Source organism: Coffea arabica, chromosome 9e (genome assembly GCF_036785885.1).
Source record: "Coffea arabica cultivar ET-39 chromosome 9e, Coffea Arabica ET-39 HiFi, whole genome shotgun sequence".
In the NCBI taxonomy this organism is placed as follows: Eukaryota; Viridiplantae; Streptophyta; class Magnoliopsida; order Gentianales; family Rubiaceae; genus Coffea; species Coffea arabica.
In genome coordinates, this window is record NC_092327.1 from 40686941 (window position 1) to 40711258 (window position 24318).

The 24318-nt window shown below is 37.2% G+C and overlaps 3 protein-coding genes across 7 annotated transcripts; 1 reads left to right on the forward strand and 2 right to left on the reverse strand.

Moving 5' to 3' along the window:
* Window positions 1-681: 681 nt before the first annotated feature.
* LOC113710618 (transportin-1) lies at window positions 682-16542 on the forward strand. 2 transcript variants are annotated; one of them, XR_003452931.2, is made up of 30 exons: window positions 682-1172; window positions 1824-2111; window positions 2300-2389; window positions 2539-2616; window positions 2723-2803; window positions 3236-3286; window positions 3474-3559; window positions 4668-4734; window positions 4831-4887; window positions 4974-5003; window positions 5096-5155; window positions 5632-5745; window positions 6450-6563; window positions 7857-7955; window positions 8588-8713; window positions 8795-8869; window positions 9024-9095; window positions 9227-9337; window positions 11019-11102; window positions 11837-11944; window positions 12715-12816; window positions 12922-12984; window positions 13067-13141; window positions 14009-14080; window positions 14234-14358; window positions 14883-14934; window positions 15023-15091; window positions 15180-15239; window positions 15772-15958; window positions 16084-16542. XR_003452931.2 is itself a non-coding variant. In XM_027233732.2 (29 exons), the coding sequence occupies exons 1-29, from the start codon at window positions 981-983 to the stop codon at window positions 15853-15855; spliced, it is 2685 nt and encodes an 894-aa protein (XP_027089533.1). In that variant the 5' UTR covers window positions 682-980; the 3' UTR covers window positions 15856-16542. The 2 variants fall into 2 exon arrangements, 1 of the variants encoding a protein (XP_027089533.1); XM_027233732.2 differs by having other exon boundaries at window positions 15772-16542.
* Window positions 16543-16824: 282 nt separating this feature from the next.
* Window positions 16825-20359, reverse strand: LOC113710619 (uncharacterized). Of its 4 annotated transcripts, none has more exons than XM_027233733.2 (6): window positions 20220-20359; window positions 19991-20054; window positions 19780-19892; window positions 19516-19655; window positions 19235-19316; window positions 16825-17185 (listed from the first exon to the last, which is right to left on the reverse strand). In XM_027233733.2, the coding sequence occupies exons 2-6, from the start codon at window positions 20025-20027 to the stop codon at window positions 17072-17074; spliced, it is 486 nt and encodes a 161-aa protein (XP_027089534.1). In that variant the 5' UTR covers window positions 20028-20054; window positions 20220-20359; the 3' UTR covers window positions 16825-17071. The 4 variants fall into 4 exon arrangements, with proteins under 4 accessions (XP_027089534.1, XP_071922328.1, XP_071922326.1 ...); XM_072066227.1 differs by having other exon boundaries at window positions 19780-19854; window positions 20220-20269; XM_072066225.1 differs by lacking the exon at window positions 20220-20359 and having other exon boundaries at window positions 19780-19854; window positions 19991-20210.
* A 1565-nt stretch (window positions 20360-21924) lies between these two features.
* LOC113709641 (serine/threonine protein phosphatase 2A 57 kDa regulatory subunit B' beta isoform) lies at window positions 21925-24102 on the reverse strand. Its single transcript, XM_027232449.2, has 2 exons — window positions 22685-24102; window positions 21925-22408 (listed from the first exon to the last, which is right to left on the reverse strand). The coding sequence occupies exons 1-2, from the start codon at window positions 23744-23746 to the stop codon at window positions 22067-22069; spliced, it is 1404 nt and encodes a 467-aa protein (XP_027088250.1). The 5' UTR covers window positions 23747-24102; the 3' UTR covers window positions 21925-22066.
* Between the last annotated feature and the right edge of the window lie 216 nt (window positions 24103-24318).

Sequence of the window (24318 nt, forward strand, 5' to 3'; positions counted from 1 at the left end):
ATATAATCAGAAATTGAACATTTGAATTAATTAAATGGTACTGAATTTTCTAGACAAAATTTGCTCGTAAAATTAAATAATAAGCTATTTATTTATCATTGAATATGATATGCATTCAAATGCATTAGGTTTAATATTTAACAATTCAATATTAATGGATTCAGATTTCAGATTTCAAACTTCAATTTTTCAGATTTATATTTTATCAAAGGCACCCTAGGCTTCGTTTGGGAGTGGAGGATTTGGACAGAAAAGAAAGGAAAAGAAGAGAAAGTTAAGTTTTCCTTCATTTTTTAGTTTTCCTTCATTTGTTAGTTTTTAGTAAGAAAGAAAAGAAAGAAAATGGAGGGATTTTAAGAGGATAAATAGTAACCAAAACTTTACCTTCCAAATTAAAAGGAAATGGGAAGGAAGTTTGAGGAAGCTTGTCAATTTTTTTTTTTTAAAAGCCTACTTAGAAGGGTCTTGAATAAATATTTAGCGATTTTCATATTCAAAATCATTCTACTAATTTATAACTTCCAAACAATATAACAATATATCTTTTCTTCTCTCGTAGCTTAATTAAGTATTCCCTTCTGCTCTTTTTCTATCCTATAAACTCCCAAACTAAGCCTAAAATTTTTAGAGGACTGTCCTTGAAAACCATGAGAGCTAAAAGTCAGTTCCAATTCGGCTGATAAACCAGTTTCTCTTCGCCCGTACCTGTCTGATTCTAACCCTCTGATAAAGCAGAAAAAGGCCTACAAAACCCAATTCCCTCTCTCTCTCTCTCTCTCTCTCCCAAACAGAGCCTCCTCGCCGTCTTCGTCGTCGTCGGCTCTGCATCGCTCCCCCGCCCCCTTCCCTTTCCTTCTTTTCTCCCCATTTAAGATTTTTCTTCGTTAGTTTAACATATCTGAACTGATACATAGATAAACAAGAAAGGAAGAGAATTTATTTATTCCTCTTCTGGAAAAGCAGAGGTAGAAGAAAAGAAGATGGCGAATATTAATAGCAATGCGAATGGAAGTTGGCAGGCGCAGGAGGAAGGTTTCACGGAGATCTGCGGATTGCTGGAGCAGCAAATTTCTCCGACTTCCGATAAGTCTAAGATTTGGCAGCAACTCCAGCACTATTCTCAGTTTCCTGATTTCAATAATTACCTCGCTTTCATTTTCGCTCGTGCTCAGGTCTTCTTTTTTCTCTCCTCTTTCTGCCTCTCTTGCTTTCCTTATAGTATCTATTTATTTTGAGCACTCAAGCAACACTCCTTATCCTTCTTGTGGTGGCTCCATAGCCCTTTTTCTGTTGGGTCCTGGACTACTGGTAGTAGTTACTTTTAAGAGTTTTAAATTAATTCCTTGAGCTTTCGATCAGTCTGTTATTACGTCACTTGTTGGCTACCTGTGTTTGATTTGGAAGATGGCTTACGGCCTGCTGATCCTTGTATGTGGGATTTATTTGAGTCAGTTGTTTCCAATTCGTTTCTGTTAGTAGCAAGTAGTATTTGAGGAAAGTTCACAGATTTTCTAACCGGTACTGTCTGACTGAATTTATTGCGAGTCCTAGTCAGTGAAATGCAGGATTAATTCGATATTAGCCAAGAGTTCGACATTTATAGTTAACGTTTCATTTGAAAGTTAGTGTCATGTTTGTTTGTGTAGACTGGCAGTGATAAATGCTTTTGCTACTTTAGATTTGTTATCTAAAGAGGCTAACATTACAGCAAAGAGTCGGAAGAGTAGTCCTTCGGATGCATTTTGAAGTCTTCAATTACTGCTTGGAATTGTAAATCTTGGTTAGTCCATCACTATAAAAAGCTAGATGGGTGTTTGTCACAGGGAAAATCAGTGGATGTCAGGCAAGCTGCTGGGTTGCTTCTAAAGAATAACCTCAGGACTACATTTAATACCATGCCATCAGCAAATCAGCAGTACATCAAAACAGAATTGCTACCTTGTTTAGGGGCTGCTGATAGGCACATCAGGTCTACAGCCGGAACAATCATTAGTGTACTAGTTCAGATTGGTGGAGTTGCTGGCTGGCCTGAGTTGCTTCATGCCCTGGTAAAGTGTTTGGATAGTAATGATCTGAATCACATGGATGGTGCCATGGATGCTTTGTCCAAGGTAACTCTACCCTTCTCGTGCACCCTGTTTACAAAGCTGTTAAACACAGGAGTATGCATTCTTTTTCTATTGAGTCTTATGCATCTAGTTCTGGATTTCTTTTTCTGATGGTTATGGTGATATGTGTGCCTTGAAAACATAAGTTGTCTTTTCTATAAATTATGGTGTAACATATGGGCTTTACTCAGATTTGTGAGGATATACCCCAAGTACTGGATTCTGATATTGCTGGATTATCTGAACGGCCCATTAATGTTTTCCTTCCAAGGTTTCTCCAGGTAGCCTTCTGTTTTCGCCCTTTACTCTTTTCTCCCACCATCCTTCCCCCAGCTCTTTAGAAGGGTTGGCTAGCAACAAATTATGTGCTTTCTTTGCCTTTGTCTTTGCACACTGAACTCACAAGATGTTTCTTCTTGTGCTTTGTCAGCTTTTCCAGTCTTCCAGTGCTTCTCTAAGAAAGCTTTCATTAAACTCTGTAAATCAATACATCATGCTAATGCCAACTGTGAGTACAAGGCAAACAGCTTTGAATTTTTAATCTTCTCATTCTTCATTCCTCAGCCATCTACATCTTAGTTGATTTTCAATTGTTACTCGCCTCAACTTTGCAGGTTTTGTATGTATCCATGGATAAATACTTGCAAGGTTTGTTTGTTCTTGCTAATGATCCTGCTCCGGAGGTTCGGAAGTTGGTAAGCACTTTTGGTGAATTGGTTCTGTGTTTGATGCTGTTGAAATATAATATATGCTGGGCTTTTATGCAATTATGATGACTTCACTGGCCTCACTTTTTTATTTTTCTTTTCCATTGGCTAAGAAACCGTTCATGTACATGTACTATGTTATCTTGTTTCCTCAAACCCTCCTGTGTTGATTTTTAGTAGTTATCATTTTTCTGATTTTGCTATTGTGTCATTTTTTGTGTTAATGGAGATTATGAACAATTGTGAACAAGTTTCAGTTGGACATGAGCATTTTTATCCTTGAACTCTTGATTAAATGACAATTTACTGTTTTACTGATTGACCTGACCACTTAGGGACCTTGTAACATCATTTTTTTTTTTCACTTCAAGTACTTACTTTTCCTTTGTTCTGTTTGCTTTCTGCTGTTGGATTGGACAGGTTTGTTCTGCATTTGTTCAGCTGATTGATGTTCGTCCAGATTTTTTGGAGGTTATATTTCTTTCTACTCAATATCGTAATCTTTAGTTGATGTCCATGTTTTTACTGTTTCATTTGAAGTCATGTTAATTTTTGCTTATTTTAAATGTTCTATTGTTGGATCTATTTTGTTAATCCCTTAATGAATTTCTGCCATTTCTATCATGCTGCATCGATATTAATTAATGATGTGCTGCAGCCACATTTGAGGAATGTAATTGAGTATATGTTACAAGTCAACAAGGACCGTGATGATGAAGTGGCTCTTGAAGCTTGTGAATTTTGGTAAGTTTGAGCTCTCGTCCTCCCCTTCAAATGTTGACAAGTTTATGTTGTTTGTTTATTATAGCTGAGGTTGCTGGAAGACTATGCTGGATTTTTCTGTGTCATTGAGCTCCTAACAGTTCAAATGTGTGCATTTTTGCGTTTGACTATATGAGTGGTATACAAGCCCTTTTGGCCAATTTCAAATTTGGTTGAGCGGTGTTGCCATGACTATTTAGTGATTGGATATCACTATTAAGCTAACTACATGGTGGATTAGTGGAAAAGAGAGTATGCTTTAGATCATATAATTTAGAGAGTGAAACTCTGGCAGGCTTTCTTGCTGAATGTAGCTACATTGATAATGGGATTAAGGATGTGCACTTGTTTTGGTTCCCTGACATGACATCAATCTAACTGTTCTTGATCTGGGATTTGGAGGATTTTTTATTGAATAAAGGTTTCAGGGACCATGAGTCTTATTCCATGTTTAGCTTTGAGTTCCTATGTTGCTTGTACTCACATAAATATGCTTCTTTAGGCTAAGTACCGTGCTGACCCTTTTGTTGGGTAATAGAAAGTATGAAAATAGTAGCTTTTTCCACTGAGAAGAATTATGCAGATATTTTTTTCACAGTAATTACCTGAAAAGTTAAATGCTTCAAACAAAATTTTTGTTCTCTTGGGGATTAAACTGCATCCTTTTCGAATTTAAGATTATAACTTCATCTTTGCTGTGTAGTGCATGCCCACGGAACTTTTAAATTTACATATAATTGTCTCATTCATGCGAAAATCTCATGGAGCTTTTGACTTAACATATAATTGTCGCATTCATGTACAATGCTATGCATAAATTTAAAAGGTCCTAAACTAGGGCCTGGCTCATATTTCTATTCATTGCAATGTTCTAATAATTACTTAGTTGTAGGTTATAACAAGAGTTTAAGTTGCTGTCTTGTGCTGGGTTTAACAAAAGAAGATTGATTATTGGTTTACATTTTTCCTTAACTCCTACGTTCATCATGCATACCAGGGGACAGACATGCTGATATGATTCAATCACATGCAACTTTCTTAGGTCTTGTGTTTATTTGCAAAATATAATAGCTTTGCTGGTGATTGACAGGTCAGCATATTGTGATACCCAGTTGCCGCCTGACAACTTGAGGGATTTCTTGCCTCGGCTTCTTCCTGTATGGTCCTCTTTATTTGTTTCTGAGTTGAATCTAACTCATTGTGTTGTATGGAGAGGCAATCATGTTTGTGGCACACCGATATTGTGTTTGTAGGTTTTGCTATCGAATATGGCCTATGCTGATGATGATGAATCGCTAGTGGATGCTGAGGTTATATTGTTGTATTTATCTTGTCACTGATATTTTTGTCCATTTTGTTGTCATGCTCTTTTCCTAATTTCATAAGATATATGCAGGAAGATGGATCTCTTCCAGATCGAGAGCAGGTACTCTGTCATTTCATTTCACAACCAATGCAAAGACATGCTGCTACAACACCTTTACAGAATGTTTCTTATTAGAAAAATGTGACCTGCAGGATCTGAAGCCTCGTTTTCATGCATCACGCTTTCATGGATCGGAGGATGGAGAAGATGATGTAAGCATCTTGTTGATTTTCTGTCTTTTTCACATTCTTTGAAGGGGTTTCTCTAGGATAAAAATGAGCATAAATGAATTTAGAATAGTACCATTTATGCATGAAGGACAAAACATTACCAGGCCATCTCTTGGTCTTGCCAACTATTTCTTTTGGTGTTTGAAGATCAAATTTTGGGCTGACGCTGGGAAACCTTTGCATGTGAATTTTCTGGCAGTCTGACTTGCATGCTTTTGATCTTTTGGGTGGCATTTTCCTGGTGGAGAAGGGCTATCGGGGAAAAGGCTTGAATGAGATATGATTTTGTATTTCTTGTACTGTTGCGTTGCCTCTACCATCATGCGCCTTTTGTTTTTGCCTTGTAGTCCTGTATTTGAGAGTAATGTTTTTGGGGTGGTAATGGACTCCATCGAAGGGTTTCAAATAGATTTGACTAAACTGTCAAAGCATGATACTTGTGGTTTTTCTCATCTCAGGATGATGACACTGTGAACAGTTGGAATTTGCGAAAATGCAGTGCAGCTGCTCTGGATATTCTCTCTAATGTTTTTGGCGATGAGATTCTCCCCACTTTGATGCCTATTATTCAGGTAACTTGCCCATACATACCCAGCCTGCCTGTGTTTTTTGCATCTCTCTGGGTTGTAGTGTAGTTTTATACTTCCATTTTGCAGCTTGTTACTCCCTTTGTCCTCTATTAGTTGTCACTCATTGGCTTTCCATATTATTAGTAAACATGGTTGGTTAGAAAAGGAATTGGGTGCTAATTCGTGTTTTATCCTTCATTCATAATATTTAAGGTTGAACTAAATGATGGGTTTGACATGCGGGACAACTTTGTTTTATGAAGTTCCATGTGTGCATGTTAACACTGCTTATTAAAAGGACTGCTCATGCATTTCATGCAGGCAGCTGCTGTAGATATGTACAGCGGGGCCCTTACATGCACTAAACAAGTAGCAAAGAAGAAGATTATGGAAAAAAAAAAGATTCCTTTACAAATTTAGTTAGTGACAAACATTTTGCTACAGACCATAAAGGAAATTATGACACTATTATTGGGATGGAGGCAGCATTTATTTCTTATGGCTTTGCCTAAAAATGGGATCTGATGGAGATCCTTCATTCATACTATTTGATGTTGTACTTTGGTGGATTGACACTTTGAGCCTTAACAAAGACAGAAGCACGAGTCCTCGCACATGCTCTCTCTCTCTCTCTCTCTCTGTGTGCTAGAGACATGATACTCTTGATTGTGCTTCAGATGAATTTTTTTTTTGTTGATTCTTTGCAGTCAAATTTGGGCAATACAGATGATGGAGCATGGAAAGAAAGGGAAGCTGCGGTTTTGGCTATTGGTGCCATAGCTGAGGGTTGCATTACTGGGCTCTACCCTCATCTGTCAGAGGTGTACAGTGCCTTCATTTACTTGCCATCTATGGCTTAAAGTCTTGTGCAAAAAGCTAGTTATAAATTTTCTACATCACTTTCCTGTATGTGTTGCTTTCGTGCGCCCTTCTTAATGCATGGGTATTCCCAGGAGTTGTCCTTGGTTGTTGCTTTACATTGTATTAATCATCTAGAACCTTCTGGAAGAACTCAATTTAGTCTGCGTGAAGTTGAAACTTTAAAAACCTTAATTGATGGTTGTCCAATTTCAGTTGAAGTAATTAAGGTCTGGTTTGATGTCACGTCTTCTTCTGTTTATAATGTAAAGAAGCGTAGGTTGACCAAACTGTTTACTTTGCTTTTCTGATAAAATCGTTTATGAAATAAGGACATAGTTATTGATTAGAAAAATGCATTTCCCAGGCACTTCAAAGTCATGGATGAATAGTATTTTGAAACCACTGACGGTTCAATCCTGACATGCATGAACCAACACATAATTTTAAACCGTTCTTCCCTCTTATCTTACTTCTCCTTAGTTAGTCAGCCTCCCATCTCCTTCTGTCTCACCCCATCTTTCTTCTTTCCTCTCCTTACCTTTTTCACTTGTCTCCTTGCTGTCTTCTCTCTCTTTTCATCTATCCCCTCTCCGAAAAACATTTGGACTACATTTTTGTGCTGGTTATCAAAAACAGAGGGACCTTTTAATGATTATCTCCTAGAATGGAGTACCATCATTTTTTTCTTCCCATCCAATCCTTGAGGTAGAAAGCATGAGAAACTGAGGTTCCATTTCGTTTATTAAAAAACTTAAACTGAAATTCTGAAGAAAATGGAAGCTGTTTCGATTTGATTAACCCATTTAAAAAATCTATAAAAATGTTAAGAGCCATGAAGTTCTGAGCCTTAGTCTGCTATTGAATTGTTCTAAAATTTCTCATAGTTTCTGGGTGCATTAGACACATTACCCTCCTGTGCAACTTAGTATTGGATCCACTTTTTGCTATTCTGTTGAGATGAATACAAGTGAGTTGGATGTTTACTGCAGCCGATAGTTGTCTTAATAATGGCTGACCTGCTATCAAGTGGCTCATTGAGCTTAAGCTTTATTATACTGTGCAGTAAAACTGCAGTATTGGTTACCTTTGTTTCAGTGCTTTGTATAAACAATGCAATATGTTATTTTACCATCTTGTAGTTTCCCTCACTAAAGGAAGGAATATGAACCAAATTCTTTGTTTTTTAATTCTTGTGGGGAAAAAGTATTTTTCCCTGAAAATAACATGTAATTTTTTTTGGCCCCCCTTTGCAGATTGTTGCATTTCTTATTCCTCTTTTAGATGACAAGTTCCCTTTGATACGAAGTATTTCCTGCTGGACACTTTCCCGTTTCAGCAAATATATTGTGCATGTAAGTGATCTTTAGCATTGGCATATGCTGGTTTGACTTGTATTTTTTTTTACATTTTGTCCTCATGTTGTAGTAAGAGGTGCTAGAGGATCGTGATTGAGCATTTTTTAAGAGGTGGTGATATTTTAAGGTTGACTTCTAATCTTGTTCTCAAAACGTTCAATGTCTCTAAGCAACACAGTAATGCATACAAGGAGATAGAAGGGACTGGCAGAAGCAGAGATTGGGCCCTAGGAAAAGCAGATTAAGGATCACTAGTATAGGGTTCAACTTCCATGCAATTTAAACCCAATTGGGACAGTATTTGGGGCTTTTAATTTATATAAATCATGGGCATACAAGGAGTTGCCTTACCATGAAGGTCTCTCATGCCATCGATATGTAAGGCTGCTTATGATTAGCCATTTGAAAAGTCCTAGTAATTGGTGTAACTGTTTCTATCATCTGTAGTTACTCCGTATTGGATTTTGGGTAACCCTTCTTTGTGGCACTTGGGAAACTATCTGTGCTCCAAAAGCTTTCTTGACACACTAGGGAAACTATCTGTTAATCTCCTGAATGCTGTTGCACATACAACCATACTCAATTTGATGGAATGGTTTGATCTTGAAGGAGATCTTCTAAAATTTCAGGGTACTAGTCAGCAAGAAGGCCGTGAGAAATTCAGCAAAGTTCTTATGGGTCTTTTACGAAGAATACTGGACGACAACAAGCGGGTGCAGGAAGCTGCTTGTTCAGCCTTTGCCACATTGGAAGAGGTTTCCTTGATGAAAAATGTCTTTTCTTTGATTGTCATTGTCCTTAAGATTGATCTAGCTGAGAGCTTTCGTTTTTTTCAGGAGGCTGCAGAAGAGTTACCACCACTTTTGGATATCATTTTGCAGCATTTGATGTGTGCTTTTGCAAAATATCAGGTTTTATGTTATGTTATAATGGCATACATACTAATTTTCTTTAATTTGTTATGTTACATTTTCGTATTTTTGGTGTTTTACAAGTCAATATTGGAGTTGGATCTGTTTATGCTTCTCTGACCTCTGTCTAATGTGTGCCTTGTCTTTTATTCAGAGGCGAAATCTTAGAATAGTATACGACGCAATTGGAACATTGGCAGATGCTGTTGGACGGGAATTAAATCAGGTAGGTTGGATGGAGCATGATGGTTATTAGCATGTCTGAATTCTTACCTTGGCAGACTTCGCATGTTTGTAATTGAACAGCATTTATTGAAGTAATCCGCATCTAATTGCACTTTATTGTGACTTCTGCAGCCCAAGTATCTTGAAATTTTGATGCCTCCATTAATTGCTAAGTGGCAGCAACTTTCAAATTCAGACAAAGATATTTTCCCCCTGCTTGAGTGCTTCACATCAATTGCACAGGTATTCAATAGTTACTTTTTCACTACCTGAGTGCTTTTTCATATCCATATCTGAGAGGATATTTTATGGGTCATGAAACTGAAAACCTTTGAGAAGTTGGATCCTATATATCTATACATGCTAAATATCTTGAGGTGCAAGAACCATGTTAAGGTAACTTATGCATGCTTTCGAATGTTAATTTTGTCTGCTGTTGATTACAAGATTATCTCTTGCTCTTATGGCCCATTTGCACATCAACTGTATTTGCTCTAGTGTTCAGTGTGAAGTGTGTTTTGAAGTTGGTGTGTTTTGTGTCTAAAGTGAGGAGGAGAAACATGGCAGATAGTTTTACTTTTTAATAGTGGCATTCTAGGAAAATTGCTTTACCTTTATTTTTAAATGGTAAAATCCCCTAAACCCCTTTGTGGGTTAGGGTCAAGAGTCAAGATGCATAATCCTCTAACAAATGTGCACTTAACCCATTACCTATTTGAGTAAACTGAATTTTAATTTTGCTGCTATGACTTGCTGTCAAAAGTGAAAGTGAAAGCGACTCTTGATTTGCCCCAAGATCACCTGTTCTCCTTGTCACCATCAATTCTGAGTAAGCCCTGCTCTCTCCAAGTTTTTTGTTGTCTCTGCCATAATTCACCTCCACCATACCAGGCTACAGTCCAGAGATGGAGGTTGATGATATGGTCAAACTTTGCCGGTGGGGAAAATATTTGCAATATTTTAGTTTGTTGATTGCAATTTCGTTTCCTTGAGATAAATTTTGGAATGGATCACTTGATGGTTCGTATTGACATTTTAAAGCATTTAGTTTGGAGTGAATTTTCATTGATTTGTGATGATTTGCGGTTGTTGAAGGTAGGGTTTTGCTCATTGGTGGTAGTGTTTTTAAGCACAATGTTGAGGCTGAAATATTTGAGTAAAAGTTTGGGTGTATAGGCGTTTTTCTTGGTAAAATCCACCACATTTGGGAAGGAGTGGGGAATTACAATAAGTGGCACCGTCTGCTGCTGCTGCATTGCTTTTTGGCCATGGCTGCAACTGCTGTTGCTTCCTTTTGTTCTTCTTTGGAAGTAGTAGAAAATGAAAGGAGAATAGAAGGATTGAGAAAAATTGGAAAGTAAGAGACTTTTTTTGGGGCAAATGTACCTTTTGGACGAGTCCTGAGTGTCACAAGGGATTATAGTATTTTTTACTGGTTGTCAAATGGCAAAGATGCTTTTTCTGAATGAAATATATTGATTTCTTGGCAATAATGCATTAAATTGAGAAATTTGAAGATGGAGGGGTTATTGAAAGAATGCTTGGGTGAGGTGCAAATGAGGCATAGTTGTTACTTGGAAGGTTCTTTTCATGATTAATCCTTCTACTATCTGTACAGGAGTTATTGTTTCAGGAATGTTGTTTGCAGTATAATGTTGGAGAGTCTCCGAATACAATGAATGTGACTTTAGCAAAGCCGCTGTATGACTAACTCTGGTCCTTGTAGACTTCATATGTGGAAGGCTGAATGCAACCTTTTAAGAATTCTCTTTCCCCAGCCTACTTTACGGGTTGCAGTGAAACCCATTTTGAGCTGAATAAATAATGCAATATGCACATCAGAGCTACATATTTAAGTAATGAAGATGTAAAGAAGCATTGAGTTCCTCCTTTGTTTTGAAACAACTGCTTTCTCTGTTTTCAGGCACTGGGCTCTGGATTTTCGCAATTTGCTCATCCTGTATTTCAGAGGTGCATAAACATCATCCAGACTCAACAGTTGGCAAAGGTTTTACTAAATATGATGTCCTTGTTTTCTTGACATAACTGTATTCAGAATCAAGTGGTTTATGATGCTTCTACATGTTGCATTTTCTGGTCTTTATCATGTGTTTTTTCTACCTTTTACGTTTTGTCACTTTTACGTTTTATATGGTCTTTATCATGTTACTTTTACATTTTGTCAGATTACTTTTTGTTTTATTTGTAACGAGAGGGATTCTAACACGTGTGAGAAGATTTGCAATTTTAAAAAGTGACACACATTTTGTGCTATGCTATCTTTGTAGCTTTCTCACGATTTTTTACCATTATGTGATTTGGAATAATAAACTAATGTTCCATCTTAATTCATTCTTTAGGTTCTTTTCTATATGGTTTTGTCTTTTGGGCTTTTCACTCTTCTGTGGGATAACTTTTCCAATTAATTCAAATGGTTTCCTAGTCTGTGTGTTTACTTGGTTTTTTTTTTCTCCCCTGCTTACTGTATTCATGCTTTCTGTAATTCCGTTTATCGAAAAAGATGACTGGGTTTGCAAATTAAAAAGAAATTCTTGAATGTATCATATTATTATCATGTGGTATGTCACACTGTTGATCTCTATCTACTTTAAACCACAATTTTGTGCTTTTATGTTGCATTAGCTTGTTGCATATAGAGCAATTTGTACCATTGAAAGTTGAATTCTTAATTATCCAGCCACACTTCTTTGGCACACTTATATCTGAGACATTGAATTGCAGGTTGATCCTGTTTCAGCTGGGGTCCAGTATGATAAAGAGTTTATCGTCTGTTCTTTGGATCTTCTCTCTGGACTTGCAGAAGGTCTTGGCAGTGGAATAGAAAGTTTGGTGCGTCAATTCTCCAGGCATTATATGCGTCTGTTAATTCACCTACTTCAAATGCATTCTGTTAGGATGTTATCCTGGTTGACAAAATATTATGTTTGTACTTTTCTGAAATTTTTGCTGACCTCCTGTGGTGTTGGGTCAATGAATGAAAATATTTGTATAATACAAAGCCATTTTTTATGTTTAAATCTGAAATTGTCCAAAAAATTTTTTAATCTTCTTCTTCTTGATATGGATCTTGTTTGTTGGGAAAAAGAAAGATCAATGAAATAGAGAGGCCTCAGATATGATGGCAGCTTTTAGAATGTTGAATTTGTGCATGGGATACTCACCAATCATCAAAATTACTACACTCATCTTCAGGAACATTGACTTTTGTAGTCCAGGTTTTTCTCTTGGTTATAGATATTTATGGATTCTATCGAAGCTCAATTATTTAATAAGGTGTGAGTTGATGTATGGTTTCAATAGACTATTTTGCATTTTTATGGGCTAAGGAAGCATTTCAAGTTGCTAACTTCTATGGTACATTGGACTAAACCTCCCAGCATTTTGTTGTCCTCACTGATAATTGGTTTTATACACACATAAATATATTGGTCTAGCGTTTCCCTTCCAGCCGCCAGGCTGTTTGTGTGTGTCTCTTTTCTACATGCATTTAATGATAAAATTCTTTGCCAATCCACTGTTTAGCATGATAAGGGAAATCTCGGGACAAAATGTTGTATAATTTCTCAGTTTGTACCCTGCATTGGAACTTTTACTTGTAGGTCTCACAAAGTAATTTGAGGGACTTACTTCTGCAATGCTGCATGGATGATGCTGCTGATGTTCGACAGAGTGCTTTTGCATTGCTTGGTGATCTAGCACGGGTGGGTTGAGAATTATGACTTTGTAGCTTAAACCTATTATGATCAAACTTACTTTTAGTTCCTGAGTTCATATACAGTCTGATACATTTATGTCATTTCTACTAGGTTTGTCCTATTCATTTGCATTCCCGGCTGTCCGAATATCTTGATATTGCAGCTAAGCAACTGGTAAGTGGGTAATCATCTGCCTATCCTTGTCATCATTTTCGATTATTTCAATCTCTTCTCACTTGCAAGTTTTGATATGCAGAGCACCCCTAATCTGAAGGAAAATGTGTCAGTAGCCAACAATGCATGTTGGGCAATTGGAGAATTAGCCATCAAGGTAGATTGATGTCCTTTTAAAGCCTTAGAAACGGGTTTATGGCTTAAATTCTATGAGTTAGATTTTCGAAGGAAGGCAAATGCATTATTTGTTGCTTGAATTTGTAAATCTGTAGCCTTTAGTTGGGGGCCTTTTTTTCTCTCAAATTCTGGGATTGCGCCGTCTAAGTAATTCTAAAAGTTTGCTGCGCTTTAAGTCTACCCAATGTATTGCTGACGATAGCATTTAGTTACTAACACTGAAGGGGCTGATGGGTCTGTATTTATCTTTAGGATGGCATTTATTTGAATTTAAGGAATTAAGGTAAGAGCTATGCTCTTCTTGTTTAGAGTATTTCACGGTAAGAAAGGCAACAATATCTTTGGACGATCCAATGGTAGAGGAAATGTGAATTCACTGTGTGTATTATCTTCTTAGACTAAGTCTTATGGAGCTTTTGCTCTCTGTATATTTTGTTGAATAGGAAAATGCGATACACACACGTGTGTGTCTTTGGACAATCCAATGATAGGAGGAATTTCAATTGGGGAAATGTGAATTCACTATATGCATTATCTTCTTAGTCAAGTCTCATGGTGCTTTGCTCTCGGTATATTTTGTTGAATGGGACATTTGACTCGCGCACACACGTGTGTGTGTAGGCACACCATTTTTCTTAATTCAAGTTTGAAGTTTTTCTCAGTTATGCAACTTTTGGTGGTATCATTTAGGTGGTCATCTTGACTCTGCATTATGTGGAGAACTTTTATTCATTTTGGACTCTCTCGTTGCATGTTTTCTCTAAATGTACAAGTAAAATGGAAAATAAGGTACTGATTTAATTTGGTGGGCAGCTGTGTTTGTTATATGTTGAAAATTGTGTTTCAGGTTCAAAAGGATATGGCCTCCATAGTGATGACAGTTATAACATGCCTAGTCCCAATACTTCAGCATGTAGAGGTGATTATGTTTCCTGTGTTTGTTGCATAATGTTAATTCTGTGCCTTTTGATTCTATTTGTCTTGTCCTTTTCTTCTTTGGGTACTTCGGTTTTATAAAGCTGATGCACATTTATTATGGAACATTTTGATTGAAACTTTTGATGCTTCAAAGGGCCTGAACAAATCACTCATCGAAAACAGTGCAATCACCCTTGGTCGTCTAGCTTGGGTCTGTCCGGAGCTTGTTTCACCACATATGGGGCATTTCATGCAGCATTGGTGCATTGCTTTGTCTGTGTAAGTTACTTGGCTTTACCACAAAGATTGATGCTCTTCTGTATCAGTTTTTCAGAACATCAGACGTGTGAATATGATACATGTTTGCATAAAAGGCGAAACACTGAAAAAGGAACCAAATTATTAGCAAATAAAGCAGTAATTTATTTACTCTTTGATCTTAAGGTTGCTGGTTCCTTGGGAAGTTTTAATAGCTTCAGATACATTGTATATTCTTTATTATTTCATTATGTAGAGATGAGTGTTTGATTTACATAAGATTAATCTGTCAGTAATGCATCGAAGTTTTAGCTCACTTGATTTTTTGCAAGAACTAGTTGACTTAATAGAGTCAGAATTAACACGTAGAATTAGATCTTCATATGTTGAAGAGATAACCAGTTGCCTTTGTACAACCTTGTATCCTTTCCTTGAGATTGTTGTCTACTATCCAAGTTGTTTATCAATCAAGGAATGTTACATAGTGATTCCAGTGTTCGCTATGCAAGCAAAATACCCTTTTAACTGCTAAAAACACTTGACAGGATACGAGATGACGTGGAGAAGGAGGATGCCTTCCATGGTTTATGCGCAATGGTATGCATTTCCTTTTTCTTTTCTTTTTCCCAGGGAGATAGTTGGAGATGATATACATAATATTTAACTTGTTTTCCTTTGCTAACAGGTTAAGACAAATCCATCAGGGGCTTTAAGTTCACTTGTTTATATTTGCCAAGCCATTGCAAGTTGGCATGTAAGTTATATCTTGCTCGCTCAATTTCATCTATAAGTTATATTAGGAGCAAAAAAGTTTCTCTGTCTTACCTAAGTTCTATGTGCAGGAAATTAGGAGTGAGGACTTGCACAACGAAGTGTGCCAGGTTTTGCAGGGATATAAACAAGTAAGTCACTAATTGTAGTATTTAGTCCCTAAAAAAATTAAGTGAAAATGGAAAAAGAAATCTTTTCTTGATTTTCATTTATTTTACAGCTGACACGCAATAAACTTAGTAATGAGATCTGGATTGCAGAAACTCTGGCTGATTGACTCTCTCTCTCTCTCTATCCCATTTTTTGGTGAACATGGTTTTGCATTATTTGTGCATGATTCTCTCTACATTATGGGATGATGACCTTATTGGAATTCAATAAAGTGGTTTAAGTCATTCACTTGTCTTTCCCTTTTTCTGTGGTTGGCAGCTTATGCTTTGCCTTCTTGATCATCTATAGGAATTGCCTATCCTTCCCTCTCTTCTAGGCTGCTACTCCCCTTTTCACTTGTTTGAGAAAATATAGAACTATACAAAAAGGGGATTACATGTCTAAGCTTGAATTATCACGAGACTGGTCTTGTATATTCTTGCCTTTGAATTGTTGTTCAATTTGAAATTTCTGATATTTTCTGTTCTTAAATCTGCAATTTTTGTCCCCCAGATGCTCAACAATGGTGCATGGGAGCAATGCATGTCTAATTTAGAGCCCCACGTGAAGGAGAAGTTAGCAAAGTATGGAGTATAATAATCTTCCGAAAAATCTAACAGGGTATATCTTGTTTGTTTGGGCTCATCTCCATTGCATGATGATGCTTCAGGGTTGGACATCAACCTGCAGTTGCAATATTGTGAGTTCTGAGTATTATCTGATTGTGGAGGATTGTCATACATGCGTTTCTGTCTAAAGACCCGAGTCTGGGTCTTGTTTTCACGCATACTATTGAAGCATGAAGATATTTTATACTCTTCACAGCTTCTGAAGGATTTTCTTTGTCAAGCAATTTGCGATCGGAGGTAAAAGGGAGAAGCAGAGGTTGGAGAGGTAGGGTTGGTGTACAGGGATGTGCTTTTCAAGGTTTTAGATTCACTTGATCATTGTGAACAGAGCAGGGGATAAGTTATTTTTAGAAGTCAAAAACATTTTATTTTTCCTTGTTGGATTGAAGAGTGATGGTTGACTAAATGTTCTGGTCAATAGGGTCAGTGTGCCGAGTTCCACAAGATTTTGTTAGGAGCGGTATCATATTCATTTGTCATACTTGGAATTGTAGAACTGTAATATTTGTTCATTTTGAAGCTGAAGCTTATGCTGTTGCTGCTTCCTGGATTAGGAGAGTGGAAAAATAAGCATTGATGTCTCTCTCTGGATTCCAAAGTTTCGAGTTGGATGCTTTTGGTGGTCAAATTGAATGTATTCCTCCTGTTAGCAGTCTGTTGTATCCAAAAAAAATAAAAAAGGTAGAATTCTCGAGTTATATGTTTCAGGGAAGGAGAGTATTTTAATGCTTGGAAGATGCGGCGACGCACAATCAACTTAAAATTGACCTGTTGATTTAGTTTCACAAAAAGGTTTTACTACTAAGATTGCGTAATACATTTGTTGCCAAAAGGTTTCAGAATTTGTGCCTTCCCCAAGGCAAAAGGAACCCATTGCTAATTGGATTGGAGATAAAGGAACCCATTGATGTCTTAAAGACCATACATGGGATCAAAATGAAGGAAAATGGTCATCAAATCCTTTCTCAAAGCATAAATTGTACACGGAATCGTTTCAGCCATAAAACAATCTTCTGGTTTATGTATGCCTCTTATCACCTACCCATCACGGTGTAATTGCCATGCTTTTACAAAGAGCAAGCTTCGCAGCCAATCTGATTTTTTATGCCCGTGAGACCCTGAGACGTTCTGTTAAATTATAACAGGATGCCGGCGACTCTCTCTTCTTACCAGAGAGACCTGAATCAAGCACGCCTCCTTGACAGCAAAGCAAGTATATAATAGAGAGCAGAATCTACGGAGGACAACGCAATTATGAGCAGCCCAACAAGAAGAAGAGTGAGAGTCGCAGTCTTTAGCTGCAGAAAAAGAGAGAATTCAATCATCTAATCATTTCACTATTGTACTTGAAAAAGTGCAGTAGCCATCGCTTGAATAGCAAGATTGCTCTTTCATTTGATGTTAGGACTTCGTCAGATCCAAGGTACCGCAATTTCTGAGGGTTGTAAGACTTGCATATGCAGCCAACTCCCAAAGATCAATATTTTGTAATCAATAAATTTTCGACCAAAAAAAAAGATTAACTACAATAATTCCTCTAAAGTATAGAGAGTTTTTCACTTTGCCCCCCTAAGATTAATTTTTTTTTTCCTCATTTCACCCCCAAAACCCTTAGTCTAACTCTAAAATTTTATAATGGTGATTATGTCTAAAAGACATTCAAACCCCTGAAGGTTAGCTATCATATTTAGCCCCTGGTATAGTTTGTTTTGCACTATATCCCCAAACGTCATTTTTTTCTCAATCCTAAGACTGTTAGTCAACTATATTCTTCTATAATGGCCAAGACAAACAAATAATGTGTAAAAAACATTGATACCATTGTAATAATTAAAAAACCAATATAGCCATATAACTGGGTCTAGTTAAATTTATCCCAAAATTACACGTTCGAGATAGAGGGAGATGTCCCACTCATTTCATGTGAGAAGGCAAAAAGTAAATGAAACTAGTCTAAAATATTACTAAAGTCTAAAAACGACTAGAGACAGACAGTCTCTCTTTCAGGATTTTAAATCATCAATGATGTGCATATGGGTGCTCTTTTTTTCCCCTAAAAAACTCCTAGGGTTGTTTCTCAAAATGCTATGCTGAGAGGTATACTTTTCTCAAATTTCAACGGGCTTAAAACAGGGGCATTTTAAACGTATTGATGAACTACTATAACCTAGGGGGAACTTTTGTAATTAACCACAGGAAAAGTACAATCACCTAGAGTATAAAAGATGGTTGACAATGATTGGTTTAGGACTCTCTAGCAAAACCACCTTTCTAATTGGCTGTAGACAAAATTTTCCCATTTTGGCTAATAATATTGTTGTTTTGCCAAAAAAAAAAAAAAGAACAAAGAAATAATGATAAAAATGTTTAAAAAGGATATCTTGAGAAAACAGAATTTAGGAAAGCTCATTAGTATACTTAGGAAAGCCCATATGGCACCACCAAGACACCCAACTTTCATGATTGAGAGTGGCCACAATTTACTAATATGGATCATTGATGATTGGGTATAATTATGAAGAAGGTGGAGGAAAAGTCTCCTACATCCAGCTCCACATAAAAATTTTTAAGGCTGAAAAAGTTTCTAGGGCTGAAAAATCAGAGAAGTTTCCGGATTCATCAATGCTTAAATGAGAGTTATTACAAATAAACTACGTGCATGAATTGAACAGAGTGAAACTATGAAAACATGGAAGTCTAGAGACGTTCATAAATCAGAATTTCATAGCAAGCAAACATAGGTCTAGAATATAACATTATAAACATATCTAATTGCTGCAAAAACTCAGAAGTTTTCTTCAACTTTGTGTATTGGACAATTTAAAAATCTGAGGATCTAGGGCATTCTCGTGACGTGATATTTGCAACAGAGCAACTTCCAACTATAAGATGGATAAGTACAAGTCACGGTGATGAAATTGAGTTGAGGACATTGCTTCAGACTACGCCCTTTCTTCTCCCCATTGCCATCCTAAGGTTCTTATGCTTAGATTTAAAGGGGCACCTAATTCAAGAATTTACAAATCCAGTTTTTCGTTCACATCAGGCAGGCACGATGATTATATATTTCCAAACAAGAAAGAAAAGTGAGTGAACATATCAAGGATCATCTTCACTGATGCAGCAGGCAAGAAAATGTTTTTTCTTATTGTAGTATCAGGAATATGGAGAACTTGTTAAATTTTAGTTCATAATTCTTTAGTGATTTTATGATTAAATAGATTAAGCAAAAGTCTAGTCCACAAAGTGGCATACAAAAAAGGTCAATAACCATTGTTATCCTTATCAATCAGGGCAACCAGTCAGCTTAAGTCGTTACTGAAGGTAAGGCATTGATTTAGACTTACCGTGCTCTGAAAGCTTGGCCATTCTATGTACTTTAACTGACTTGGCTGCTCAACAAGAAATATACTTAGAGACTTCAGAGCCCTGGAGAAAAAAAAAAAAAATTTCACCACCAGAGCAATGAATTTCCCATTAATGTAACTGTTGGAAAATTCAAGAATAGAATCCAATCGCAATAGGAAAAGGCTTGGACTAAATTCCCATGGACATAAAAGAAGACAATTTTCTTTTTCTTGGTGAGAAAAGATATACATTTTGGGAATACGATTTGTAACTGCATTACCAGAAAGATTTCTTTAACACATTTGACCAGAAGGGCTCCTGATCAAAATCATCATCAATGCTTGGCAGCTGATGATTTCTACCTACTACAGATAAAGCATATTTATTCCGCACGAAACACGGAGTCCTTCCATTGCCCATCTACAAATAACGTAATAAATAATTTCAGCTAACTTGTATCATTCACCCAAAAAGATAGACGCCAATTATGGACGACTAGAATTGTTGGAGATATACAACCAATATGAGGGCCAAGGATAGTTACCTTGCCGGATGGCACTGGCATGCTTTGATGATTTCTGAACGTGCTCCAACTGCGACAATGAATACGGGAAGGTAGCTGAGGACGAATTACACCAAGCGTTGGGCAAATGACGCCTCCAGTGAGAAGAAAAAACAACTCAAATCAGGCATATCAATATATATATATGTATATATATATACAAACCAAACATACGTAAAATTAAGGGAGGAACCTTGATAGTTTGGCATCCATCTGGAACAGAGCGCCATCTAATGCAAAAAAAACTAGACCCAATTCTGTCACAGAGTATCCACATCAAGAACAAAAACTAGAAAAGGGAGAAAAAAAAAAAGAAAGAAAGAAAGAAAAGAAACAGCTGTCGGGTGCAGATAAGAACATAGGAGAAAGGCTTAACAGTAGTTAAAAACCACGGACAGGACGTAATCAGTAAGGAGACTCACACTGGGAAAATAAGAAGAGGAAGGCCATCAAAAGAAAACTAAGAGTGAATAAGCAGAGGTGGCTTCTTTTAGGATAGCATCTTGGCAGTGACATACAGTCGAACATTTGGTGGGTCAAAAACTCAAAACTATGTATGCAGAATAAAGGTGGTTTGACACATTTACAGCATTTGGTCTACACATCACGGGTCTGTCATCAAGCTGTTTAGCATTTCTCCTCGACGAACACAGATTCTTTCTTTTCTTTTTTTTTTGCTTTTATTTTTATTGTTGAGGGTTTAAAAACAATCTAGTACATCAAGTAGGGTTCAATGCAGAAAACCTCCACCCACTATTATAGTAATTGCACTTTATCCTCTTAAAATATTTTAAAAGGCACTTTGTATCCTTGATCAATTAAAAAAAATTTAAAAAATTAATTTTATCTAAGTAATTGACGAAACGACCAACCTATCCTCCATTAAAAGTCGGATAACCTTTTCACAAACTATCAATGTATACTTTTTATTTTCACACTAACAGGTTTAAATCATTGCTACATAACATGAATTCAACGTTAAAATTCAAATAATGTACATTTGGCATATATTCATAGCTGTTAGTGTAAAAAAAAATCACTACATTATCAGTGTATAAAAAATTAATTCAGAAAAGTTTAAGTGGTAATTAATGCTTTTGGTGGAAAAAATTTGCTACTTTAAATAGACTAATTTTCACTGCATAATGAAAGTCTAATTAAAAATATATAACAATAAAATATAATTGAAACAAAAGAAGTAGAATAAAAAAAGAAAAATTAAAGAAGAAAAAGGGAACAAATGGAGTTCGAGAATCTTAACAACCACACTCCATTACATATTTCAAGTTAGCCCAAGTCAGAAAAAATTGCTATCAATGAAAAGGCATTAAAAGATCCTATTTATTATTCTAATTCAAAACTATATCCCTCGATTTCTTTTCGTATTTTGTCCCTTTTATGTTTCCCCCAACCATTTTAATTGTTATTTAAAGTGATCCTGTATTTTATTTTTATGTATTTTTTAGTATTAGATTTTTGTTATGAAGTGAAAATTAGTGTATTCAAAGTGACAACAAAATTTTCACCAAAAGGAGACATTAGTCTATTAACCAAGACCCTAGGGTTTTCTCCCAAAAAAAAAAAAAAAGTAATAAGGCCCAAGCAGGGTGAAGTTTCTCGTGTTTGGGCTTTTGTCCTGATGTCATTTCAGTTGTTTCTCATTTTCATCTTTTCCCCCTTCTTTTGATGCCGAGTACATTAAAAAGTCTATTTAGATAGGAGATTATTCAAAATATTATTTAAAATAATTACCGTAGATATTGATATAGTATGCGAGGTAACAATATGTTGATTGAAAAGCATATTTATAATACAAACGATTAATTATTTGCAAGTAATGTATGTCCAAACGCATCCATATTAGTATGTTGTGATTAGGCACATCTTAGCGTTGAAAGATGAACCAACTTATGCGATACTCAAATTGAATTCAACTTGGTAAAAGTTCGTTCAAATTTGGTTCGCCAACTAGTCAAACCAAGGTTCAACATACTGGTGCACGTATTAGGAAATTTCATGCTTTGATGTTTAAGATGATGAAATGTAGCAGTACCAACTAGTATCTTGTGATTAGGCACACGTATTTAGGAAACGGTAATTAGGAAACTTCATGCTTGATGCGTAAGATGATGAAATGTACGTGGAACATCAAAGGCTACATTTATGGCTTGGGATGGAAGAATTTATACACATGATGATTGGCAGTAAGCAAGTGCCAGCAGGCGGCAGGGAGGGATGATTTTCTTTTCTGTTTTTTGTCGTCTCCAGTTCAACTGGAAACACATATACAACGTAATTGGTGGACGCATTGGTTCCTAGTTGCAGCAGCCATTTCTACCCTCTCCCACATCTCTTTTCTTGTCATCTCTCTGTGTTGAGCCGCAGATTCTTCAAGTTCAAGCCGCGAGAGGCACCTGATGTACAAACTTGGTTCCAATCCTTGCAGCATCTCCTTGACGTTCTGCGTCAACTGCTTCACGCTGTTGCTCCAGTGATATTTCAGATTCTTTTCCATGCCTCGAACCACCACCGGAAGCACATCTTCCATTGCCTGCGACGCCATGTTCACAAACTGCTCGTTGTTCCACACGTACAGCCCCCGCTCCGCAACCTGTTTCCAAACCATTCAGTTTCAATTTTGGTGCATACGAATACGATCAAAGAGGAGTAGAAAATTAAACAACGGATTTGAGAAAACGCCCGTGAAAGAGAGCAAGGGAAGTTTGTCCTTAGGATGTTCCCGAGGAATTTCCATCTGGATAATCTGTTTACTGAATTAGAAGGAAATGCTGCTATTGACTTGGATCAGGCAGGGCCTCGCAAGATCAGATGTTTCTTCTGGTGTTGGAGACGAACAAATAGGAAATCTGACAACAAAGTACTTTACCTGTGAGTTCCAACTGTTCAAACACTTGGTAATTTGGGTACACAAGGGCAGTGCAATAGTCCGGTAGTGTTCAGGATCTATGTTTTCCACCACATCCTCTAACTCCCCGATGAGCAGAACTTCCTTCTGACAGTTTGTCACCGGCCAATATCTTAGAATTCCTCTAACGACAGTCCCACCAAGAGCTGCGTCCTTGTGCACGAACTGAGAGACGCAATAAGCCAACTGTCTGTGGTAAGCCTGCATCCCTTTTGGCTTGTGCAGGGGAATTAGGACTCTCGTCAAGAAAAGCTTGTGTTCTTGCTTGAGCGGAACTGTGAAACCGTTGATGATGCTTCCCCATATCTCCAGAAGGTCTCCGATTCCGCAGTGGTGCTGATCCGCCTCGAAGATGTAGTGCAAGAAAACATCATTCATTGCTTTTCGCATGAATGATCTGTAGAATGTGAATTTGGAGTATATCTGATGGTACACGTTCTTGAGGCTTTCGCGTTCCTTTGGATCTTCAGACTGGAACAGGGAAAGCAGATTGACAAGGAAAGAATGATCTATGTATTCACGAAGCTCTTTGGGGTCAGTCTTCATGAGCAGACGGTGGAGGATGTCGAAAACAATCTGCAGATGTGACCAGGCAGCTGAAGGGGTGGCAACAAGCTCGTCATCATCAGGCAGGATACAGATGAGAGAAGTCTTACTGGGGGGGAGCGGGCGGAAAAGATTGGCCGAAAACATCGAGCAAATAGAGGACAGAACCTCACGACTGAATGCGGTTTTCGAGCATTTTATAATGGAAAGCAGCTGTATGAGCTTAAGCCTCTTGAGATCTTGCTGTGAAGGAGATTCCTGAGGATTATTGAAGGTATAAATGACGGAACAATGTGGGATCAAAGAGAAGATTTCCTCATTTTCAGAATCCTGGCATTCTTTCCTGGGAGAACCGTTCCTGCTCCTGGCAAGCTTACTTGCACCATTTCTGGGAGAATCAAGATCAAAAAGTTTCTGCAAGGTCATAGACTTCTTCTCCCTCGGACAAGCTTTCAGGCTGTCCCTCCTCAGACCCATATTCTTCCCTCCTTCCGACCTTCAGGCTACACTGGATCCATCCGTAATTGTCCAGAAAAGTACAAAACGCCCTCAAGGCTCCTACCGTCCTACGAGGTGCCAAAACTAGAAAGATACTGACAGAGGGAACAGCAATGTCTGATGTATTCTATTTGTCTTAACTCGCTTGTCGATTCACCCAAGTGATGAAACGATACTCGGCCAGATAACAAACGGTACTTCGTAGGTAGGAGGACGTATTGGAATATCCGCAAAGAAAATCAAGCATTTCGCAGCTAATCTTCGAACTAAGACAGCTAATATGAGCTGCAGGGCTTCTTTGTTTTCTTGTTTCCTGTCCGGTGAACGCCACTTGGCTATCTGTATGCGAAAGAAAGTACTCTCGTAGCTAAATCCAATGATTGGAATATTCGTAGTGTAATATTAACTGTCAAACAGACAGAAATTAGGACCTGAGAACCAATTTAGTGCAAACTGCATGTGGATTGATTTCACCCTTAATCTTAAATTTTTTAGTATGGCAAACAAATCAAATTGACCGCCTGCAATCTACTCATTAGTAGGTATCATTG